The 10,754-nt window shown below is 41.3% G+C and overlaps 1 protein-coding gene across 1 annotated transcript; it reads left to right on the forward strand.

Annotated features, from left to right (window-relative positions):
• Window positions 1-1,289: 1,289 nt before the first annotated feature.
• Window positions 1,290-8,781, forward strand: irf8 (interferon regulatory factor 8). The gene is made up of 9 exons (XM_083759449.1): window positions 1,290-1,386; window positions 1,850-2,026; window positions 2,654-2,843; window positions 4,156-4,241; window positions 4,539-4,647; window positions 6,434-6,481; window positions 6,924-7,328; window positions 8,155-8,270; window positions 8,530-8,781. The coding sequence occupies exons 1-9, from the start codon at window positions 1,384-1,386 to the stop codon at window positions 8,728-8,730; spliced, it is 1,335 nt and encodes a 444-aa protein (XP_083615575.1). The 5' UTR covers window positions 1,290-1,383; the 3' UTR covers window positions 8,731-8,781.
• Window positions 8,782-10,754: the final 1,973 nt, after the last annotated feature.

Here is a 10,754-nt window from a genome sequence, read left to right on the forward strand (position 1 = left end):
GTATTTAATGGAAATGATTAAATTGGGTTGGTGGCAGGAATTCTGGGAGAAAATATACCTGGTCCCCGTGAAGACGTATAGTTTAGTTTAGTTATATTTGAACATCTTCACAGAATCAATACAGTACAAATTTTACATCAGCAGAGAAAGAAACGGCCACGGGAAGGTGATCAAAAGGCATCTAGGATATAAGCTAAAAGCTTATAAGTGCCCATCCTTCTCACAGCACATTTAGGATACTCAGCGTATAGTTATCAATGCCTTTTCACTGCTTTATGGTGGCCATGCTTTTGAATATACACTTTCTTTTGAAAATATACTTATTTGTAATATATTCTACATTATTTATTTCCATAATTTCAATTTCAGGTGACTGAAATTTAATTTATGGAAATATATCTTACATAATTTATTTCCATAATATCAATTGCAGGTGACTATCTATTATGTTCATATAAAAATGTGTCTCTCCAAATAGTACTGCAAATGTTTTATTTTCTGCCATGTTTACTTGTAGCTAACTACAATGGCAATATGCAATTGAGTATATGTATTATTTGTCTTTTTTATTTAAGAATAATAGGCCTAGATTAGAATATAAATCTCCATATAATGCTGTCATATGAAGATGTCTCCATTCTTCAACATGTCTCTCTCAAATAAATAAAATACCCCTGATTTATTTAGGATGATTTCTATTGACAAAAATGAGCTCTATTACAACAATTAATGTACAACACTTTGACCCATTTTGTTAAGGTCAGGTCAGGTCTTTCAGGACATCTAAATTGGAAAAGGGGCACTCTACCAAAACAGTCAGAAATTAATAATGATTAATATGAGACATGCGGTTCAAATGCTGAAAATTAAAGTGAGATATCAAAGATATAATAAGGGTTAGGGCCAGTGGCAGAGTATGTGTGATTGCGTAAGTTTTTAGGAACACACACACACACACACACACAGACACACACACACAGACACACACACACACACACACACACACACACACACACACACACACACACACACACACACACACACACACACACACACACACACACACACACACACACCCACACTGTGACGCACACACCTTCAGTTCATTCAATTAACCTAAAACGTGATTTCTTGTAAATGCCTATGCTTAAACTATGGAACGACACCCCGGAAGGGGGCTGGCCTGTCAATCTGGGCGTTTACCTGATTGGCCAGACGTTTGCCCAATCACCTTCCAGCCATGCTTCATCAATGGAGAGGAGAGTTGTTGTAAAAGTCACTTTATGACAAGTAAAGAAGTGCAGTGTTTATTATCTGTCTGTCTTTAAGGATATAAACACCGCGGATACCGGCTCAAGACCTGCTCATCATACATAGGCTATTATGGTTAGTATTAAATGTATTTGTTTTGATATCTGTCTGATGATGTGTCTGCTTGATGTTATAACAATAAGAATAAAACGAATCTTAATTTAACGCTCATCATGTCGCAACTAGCAATTGGTTGTGGTTAAATTTGATTTATTATACGATTGCTTTGATTGAAACTCACGAGTCTTAAAAAATAATACAATGCCGTGTCATGTGATGATTTATAGCCTATTATTAAGTTCATTTTATGAGTTTATTTAGGCTAGAGGTTTTTATGGATTGATTGAAGTATTTATTAACAGTTTATACTTTGCAGAATTACAGTACATTTCAAGCACAATAACTCAATACAAAAACTGTTAACTGTGAGTGGACGACACCATAAAGCATTATAGCCTATAGGCTACTTGTTTACAAGAGGGATCCACCGTTTTACCTGTGACCTAATGATTCTATAACCTTTTTTATAATGTCAAAGATGTCCATGTCGAACACGGGAGGTCGGCGGCTGAAGCAGTGGCTGATCGAGCAGATCCACAGCGGGGGGTACTCGGGGCTCACGTGGGAGGATGACACCCTCACCATGTTCCGCATCCCGTGGAAACACGCCGGGAAGCAGGACTACAACCAAGAAGTTGACGCGTCCATCTTTAAGGTAGGGCTGTGTGGATGCCAAACAGAGCAGGTCATAAAGCAGCTGTTATTCTATGATCATTCATATAGACTAGAGCCAAAGGCTCACCTCATTTTATTAGTTATTTTGTATCCTATACTATTGTCACTGATATTGACACCGTTTTACAATAACTACTGTATAGGACCTGAGACATGTTTTCATTCCATTTTTTTAAATACTGAGCCTTTTTTTCTCTCATATTGCTTCATTTGCATGATTCTTTCTTTTCTCTTTCAAACTAAATGCAACATTATTTTCCATACTATTCCCCTCAATGGCCTTTCCACAAATCGAATGCAGTGGTCGCGGCTCTAACCTCAACTACACCCATTACTCTTTTTTTTGGGGTGGGGGTCTTTTGCCTTCCTTGATAGATAGAGTAAGTGGAGACAGACAGGAAACGAGAGAGAGAGAGAGAGAGAGAGACACGGGGAGTGACTTACAGTGAGATTCGTCAGGAATCTGGACTCGAACCCACGTCAGTCCAGGCTGCATTAGGAGCCTATGGTGCCCGGACCGCTAGGCCCTGGGCCACTAGCTGGGCCTATACACTCTTTACTTTTATGAACCGGTTTGCTAAACGTCGGATTTGTCCTTCTTCAACAGGCGTGGGCTGTGTTTAAAGGCAAGTTTAAGGAGGGGGACAAGGCCGAGCCGGCAACATGGAAGACCAGGCTACGCTGTGCGCTCAATAAAAGCCCGGACTTCGAGGAGGTGACGGAGAGGTCCCAGCTGGACATCTCTGAGCCCTACAAGGTTTACCGGATCGTTCCCGAGGAGGAGCAGAAAATCCTGTGTGAGTTTTCAGTGTTGGTTTTTTTTTGGCAGCAAATTTACGGTTTTCATTCAGTTTTAGTCACATTTTACGATTTTAGTCACCCGGAATGTTTTAGTTGTTAAGTTTTAGTCGACTAAATGTCATTAGATTTTAGTCGACTAAATCTACAGTTGATTTATTTATTTATTTTTGCGCACCTTGAGGCCGTCGTAATTGCTGATTTTACACTTGCTGAAAATAGCCGATCTACAAGCTCGCGACGCGTTGTGAGCTGGTAGATCTGCTATTTTCAGCATGCAACCACTAGTCCCTTCCTAACATTTTAGTCTAGTTTTTATTTGTTGACGAAATTGTCAGCATATTTAGTCTTAGTTTTAGTCATCATAGCTTCATTTTTATTTCGTTTTCCTCAGTGGAAAACTGTAGCCGACGAACATTCTTCGTCTTAGTTTTAGTCGACGAAAACAACACTGTGGCTCTTTTTGGGCATAAGTGGTCTACATACACTTACAGATTTGTTTACATGTGTTACACTTTCAGAGTTACAACTTACAAATACAAAATTCTATTTGAGCATTTTGGGCAGAAACATATTCTCCATATTTGAACTTTTTGTGTGTTTTTTTTCTTCATAAATTAACTCCCTATTCTTGATCACAGCGTCACACAAAAGCATCAACCTTAGCAGATCCACATCCGCGTTTGGAGCTCGACGCTCGTAGATCGGACACTTTTGCATTTGAATCCTGAAAAGTAGCAGTTTTGGACATTTGAGGTTTCCACCCGACAGACGATATAGGATTATGATAAAAAATGAAGCGGAGAAAATATATATTTCCTTTACTTTTTGGGAGGGGCTCTGGGTGTTCAGTCACATAGTCACTTTATTATTTATCTCTGTACCTACAGTATTACATGCAAACAAAAGACCTCAGATCTTATGTTGTACTTATACTTTAAATCTGTCATATTAACCAAGGAATATGATCTGTGATCATGACTATTACTGTGTCTACCTGATCCTGGGATGTCTTTCAGTGAAAATCTCAATAAAAGTATTCATAAAAAAAAAGAAAAAGACATCAAGTGGCACGAAGTGTTCTGCCATCACCTGGCTGCCATCAGCACTGGCATTCCAGCCGTGCGTATATTGGAACCAATTGGTCTCCACATTGACAACTAAATAGTGGAACATTGTTTTTTGGTCTCCACATTGACAACTAAATAGTGGAACATCGTTTTTTGGTCTCCACATTGACAACTAAATAGTGGAACATTGTTTTTTGGTCTCCACATTGACTAAACTAAATAGCTTTTCTCTGGTGTTTAGCTGGTAAAGGTACAGGCATGACCATGGCAGCCAGCTGTGGGGACACCACTGACATGGACTGCTGCAGCTCTGAAGGGATGGTGGAGGTGAGATTGTTGCTTCCCTTTGACCTTGTTAATTAATAAAACACACACACACACACACACACACACACACACACACACACACACACACACACACACACACACACACACACACACACACACACACACACACACACACACACACACACACACACACACACACACACACACACATATATTATTATAAACTATTATTATAGTTATTATTGTCTTATTTTCATTTTCAACGTATCACCGATTGAACATGCCTTTTTGTTCTTGTAGAATTATACTAATACATAATGTTGCTTTCCAATGCAGACATCCAGTGATGATTATATACCCATGATGAAGAGAAGTCAGTCGCCACAGGAGGAAGGTTGTGGCATCCAACCCAGTCCAGAGTACTGGCCCCAGAACACCGTTGGCGGTAAGGAAGCAGCTGCCTCTTCTCTCACCTCTGATTCCACTTAGCTGTTAACATTAAGCAGTGGTGGGAAAAGTACTTGTTACGTAAAAAATGTCAATGCAATACAGAACTACTCATCCCATTTCATGTTTTCTATAAGCTCACAACGCATTGTGAACTTGCAGATCGACTATTTTCAAATGGTCAAAATGTATATAGGGCTGAAGTATGTTTTCTAAATAATCAAAATCTACAACTATACTAAAACTTTCAAATACAGTAGTGGAGTGGAGTAAAAGTACAATATTTGCCTCTGAGATGTAGTGGAGTAGAAGTAAAAGTACTGGAAATTGGAAATACTCCAGTAAAGTACAAATACCACAACATTTTACTTTGACTAAGTACAGTAAATGTACTTAGTTACTTTTCACCACTGCTGTTAACATTAAAGCTTGTGTATTGTTGCCCTCTGATGTGGGGACTTCATCACCGTCCCTGTTCTCAGATAAGACAATGTTGGTTCCTTTTTTTGTGTGAACAAACTGAACTTTAAATCCTACTCCTAGATGTCTCCTATTCTGGTGGCGAATGTTCAGTGAAATTTGCCGACCATCTACAAGAAATAGCAATTGCAGTAACGGATCATAACGAATCGCGTTGCGATGCGTTGAGTTTGTAGATCGGCTATTTCTCTGAGACGAGATTTGGTGAAGAGGGAGAAAGGACCGGCTATAGTGTATAGAGTTTAAAGTGGTTAAAAATAACAGCAATATGGCTCAATGAGATGACCCTGCAGCTGTGGCTGCTAAATACAGGTTGTTTACTGAATTTCCGAAAAGGAGGAATTGCCTAATATCCTGTAGCACTTTGCTGACTATGAGAATTATTTCTTGGCCAAGACGTTCATTTTCTGATGATGTAGCACAATAATGATGTGACAATGTGGTTGGAGGTTTCTCTTGATCACGCAGGATCATTTGAATGGCTAGCCTACTTCATAACATCATGTTATGCTTTAGCTATTTAAAAATAGCAGATCTACAAGCTCATATCGCGCCACCGAGTGGCGCGATACGAGCTTGTAGGTCTGCTATTTTTGAAAAATCGAAGAGCGACTGACATTTTTAGAATCTGATCTCAGGTCAGAATGGGTTCATCAGACCAGTGTGTGTCCGGCGGAAACCTCGTATGAATCTGATCTCAGGTCAGAATGGGTTAAAACCAGGAAAGCGGGGCGCCCGCTGGCCTAGCGGTCCAGGTGCATGCATGCCACATATATAGGCTCTGGCCTGACAGGGCGTCGCGTGTTCGAGTCCCATTTACGACGACCTTTTCTGCATGTCTCTCCCTCTTTCCTGTCCATCGTCACTTGATACTAAAGGCAGAAAAGCCAAACACAAATCTAAAAATCACACCGTGTGAAGTGAGGGCCGCTAATATATTATGTAATGGTAATGTTAATGTTATGGTAATGTTAAACAAACGGTGCCAACACAAACATTAAACGCCATTAACAATAAAGAGACGATACATTTTCCCTTCATTGTCAACGGCGTTTACAAAACAAACATTGAACTAAAGACCATGTATATTATAAAATAAAATATTTTTGAATTGACAATTCTTTTGAAAAATCTTGAAAGTGAATTTGTATTTTGTTGTATTTGTAGCACCGGCCTCAGGTCTTAATGGACTGTGTCAAGTCAATTATATTTAGTGACTAATCACAATAGGACGTCTCATGACACTTTACATGAAGAGAGCAGCTCCGGATTATACTCTTATCTATTTTCTCTGTGTTTCACAGCTTTCCCAGTCCATCACGACCCTTCACCGGTGACCTCATTGAATTCAGGTATTCACCCATATTGTGCCGTATAGTAGAACATTCACATTAATATCTTCATCGATATCTGCCGTATATCCTTATTTAGCATTAACCCATTCTGAACGGGCACCCATTTTGGTGTCAGCATCATGTTATGCTTTAGCTATTGAAAAATAGCAGATCTACAAGCTCATATCGCGCCACCGAGTGGCGCGATACGAGCTTGTAGGTCTGCTATTTTTGAAAAATCGAAGAGCGACTGACATTTCTAGAATCTGATCTCAGGTCAGAATGGGTTAATAATGATGCATACAAATTGTTTTTTGTTGTTTGTCGCATTTACAATACAGCTGTGGCAACATCGTAGTGAAACAGTGGAAGACTTGTAGTTAGAGACTAATAACAGTGTGAGAACAATACAATAAAAAATACATTAAAATAACTGCAGTACATTCTGTTTATATTCCAGCCTTCTCCCAGATGATGATCAGTTTTTACTACAGTGGAAAGCTCATGCACACTGCGATGGCCTCGCACCCGGACGGGTGCCGGATCTCCCCGGCCTCCCATTACATGCGCGGCAGCGCCCCCTACAGCTCGGACAGCATGCAGAGTGTCCACTTCCCCGCCGCCGAGCTCATCGAGTACGAGCGCCAGCGGCACGTCACGCGCAAGCTCCTGGGACACCTGGAGAGGGGCGTGCTGGTCCGCGCCAACCAGGAGGGCATCTTCATCAAGAGGCTGTGCCAGAGCCGCGTGTTCTGGAGCGGCCTGGGCGAAGCGCCAGCAGCAGGCACCCATTACAGCAACGTGCCCAGCAAACTGGAGAGGGACGCCGTCGTCCAGATCTTCGACACGCGCAGGTTCCTTCATGGTGAGGCCTCTTGATGTCCTATAGCTCTGGTCCATAGCCTTCTAATGCTTCTACGGTTCTGCCCTGCGGTATAAGGCTATGGGACTTTCGGTTTTAACCCATTCTGACCTGAGATCAGATTCATACGAGGTTTCTGCCGGACACACACTGGTCTGATGAACCCATTCTGACCTGAGATCAGATTCTAAAACTGTCAGTCGCTCTTCGATTTTTCAAAAATAGCAGACCTACAAGCTCGTATCGCGCCACTCGGTGGCACGATATGAGCTTGTAGATCTGCTATTTTTAAATAGCTAAAGCACGACATGATGCTGACACCAAAATGGGTGCCCGTTCAGAATAGGTTAAATCTTAAATCGAAATCAGACCGGCCTCTCCTCTTTTTAGCGTAAATAAAAAGAACGTTTTTGCTACTACTCACCAAAACAAAGGTGGGTTGTGTCATTAGAAAGCCTACTTTCCCACACGTATAAACGGTACTTTTTGGCCAGAAAGGGATTTTCTTTTTTCAGATGGCTATGGACCAGAGCTATTGATGTCCCACATATTTTCTTGTCAAAATACCCTCTAGAATAGATGTATCAAACATGGCCAAGATGGCAAATTGATGTGTTTGCCAGTGGACTGTTCTTTTCATTTTTTGCTGGGGGACCCTCTGGATCCCCCTCAAGGACCCCTGCGGGTATAACCGCAGACCCCACTTTGAGAATCAGTGCTCTAGATTAATTTGAGGCTTTTGAGAGTTCACGATAAGAACAAACATTCGTGCCTGTGCAGCTGAGCAGAGTAAACAGCTTTGGATGCACATTTCTTTTCCCCCCCCCAGCTCTGCAGCTGTACCAGGAGGGCCAGTTCGCTGCCCCTGACCCCACTGTCACGCTGTGTTTCGGAGAGGAACTCCATGACGTCACCTCTGCCAAGACCAAACTAATCATCGTCCAGGTAACACCGGCCTATATTGATGATCATTGTCAGTACTACTGTCACAATAAGTTTCCTGCCACAATATCATGATCTAATGTGTTTTCAATGCGTTGCTATGAATGCTGTCTGCTGTGACACTTTTCTTCCTGAACTAACTCGCCATAGGGCATTCACTCCTAGTCAATTTTTACTAGTTGACTAGTTGCCTAGTAAACTAGTCGACTAGTTGCTTAATGCCCTAACTCACCGCAAAGCTTTTTTGGCCAACGTGATCCAGATCACCGCCGTGAACTGTCAGCAGCTGCTGGAGACGGTGAACCTGCAGCGGTCTCAGCCCTACTGCAACAACAGCCCCACCATGGACATCTCCGATGAGATGGTGAACGACCAGATGGCCCACATCTACCAGGACCTGTGTAGCTACAGCGCCCCCCAGAGGACGGGCTGCTACAGAGACAACATGCCCATCACTGCCTGAGTCTGCCAGAACGGGACAGGAACGTGTATATATATATACTGTAGTGCTAAATTGAGACTTGTGTGTCTGATCATGTGTGTCCTTTTATGGTGGGGAGTTTTATTAACCCATTCTGACCTGAGATCAGATTCTAGAAATGTCAGTCGCTCTTCGATTTTTCAAAAATAGCAGACCTACAAGCTCGTATCGCGCCACTCGGTGGCGCGATATGAGCTTGTAGATCTGCTATTTTTCAATAGCTAAAGCATAACATGATGCTGACACCAAAATGGGTGCCCGTTCAGAATGGGTTAAAGCTCCAGAGTAAAATGTAGCACAAAGAATAGGACATGTACATGTACAGTTGTTGTTTGTTTTTTTTAGATTTAGGCAAAGGGGAATTAATTGTGAATATTTACATTCTGTTTTCGTCTTTGACGGATGTGTTTTTAAAAATGGTATCATTCACATGGTTATAAACATTACCAGATAGGTTTTACTATCTGGGATGAACTGCCACTGTTTCACTTCATCTTACTTTGCTTCTTTTTGACTATCTGGATTAAATAAATCTTCTAGATTTCTAGCGGTCTCGTAAATGTATTTCTTCATTTCATTTCAATTCAATTATTTCATTGCCATTGCAGCAAAATTACGATTTGCAACTCCACTGTACTCCAGTCAATGGAGTCAATGCACAGAATATTTGGACAGAAATGTAGTTTAAGAATATCATAATCAACACACTTTTTTACGATTGAACCACAAGCAATCCATATAATCTTTATAAAAAGCACACAGTGGCTTCAAACTTCACAGTTGAGGGTGTACTTGTCAATGCAAACTAAAGCAAACAAGTGTAATCTAAAATAGTACAAAGTGCAAATGTGCTCATGTCTTTAAAGTCACTTTCGGAGGAACTCTCACTGTTGACGTTAACAATGAATGTGAGTTATTGAGTTCGGTGGCAATAATGAAACTATTCTATGAAACCAAAAGAAGGATCCTTGGAACCTTTAATTGCAGGGAAACTCCTGGACATCCCTGGCGTTCATGAGTACGATATTAACAGAGAAAGCACAGAAATGGGGAAGAACAAAGACTCTTGGAAATTAAGAGGCGCACGCCCGCGCACGCGCACACACACACACACACACACACACACACACACACACACACACACACACACACACACACACATTGAGAGGGAGAATTCACCCTGTCACTCATTCCACATCTGTAAAATCACATGATTATATATACACACACACACACACACACACACACACACACACACACACACGCACGCACGCACGCACGCACGCACACACACACACACACACACACACACACACACACACACACACACACACACACACAGAGAAACACTCACTTCCTCCAATAGTGAAGACAGTAGTTGTCTACTTTCATTGCTGTGTTGTATGCATAATGTTGTAGCCTACATACTGAGTGTACAGTACAGTGTATATGTTTATGTACGTACGTAACGTTTTGATTGATTGATTGAAATATTTATTAACAGTTTGTAGAATTTACAGTACATTTTAAGCACAAACTCAATACAAAGACTGTCAACTGTGAGTGGACGACCCAATTAAGCATTACACTTGTTTACAACAGGGTCCACATTGTTCAATTCATCAAAGAGTACATAAACATATACACACACTTTAGTGTGTGTGTGTGTGTGTGTGTGTGTGTGTGTGTGTGTGTGTGTGTGTGTGTGTGTGTGTGTGTGTGTGTGTGTGTGCATCATAAAATCATAAAAATGATTGCTGTCACCGATACAGCTGTACGTTTCCACTTTGTTCTAATATACCCTTACGGGTACATTTCCCCACCTTCAGAGTTGCATTAGCACCTGACCTGAGATCAGATTCTAAAAATGTCAGTTGCTCTTCGATTTTTCAAAAATAGCAGACCTACAAGCTCGTATCGCGCCACTCGGTGGCGCGATATGAGCTTGTAGATCTGCTATTTTTTATCTGTGTATGGAGAAGGGGGAGACGGGCTGTGCATGCGAG

The sequence above is a fragment of the Protomyctophum parallelum genome (genome assembly GCF_964188405.1).
Source record: "Protomyctophum parallelum genome assembly, chromosome: 2".
NCBI classification, from domain to species: Eukaryota; Metazoa; Chordata; class Actinopteri; order Myctophiformes; family Myctophidae; genus Protomyctophum; species Protomyctophum parallelum.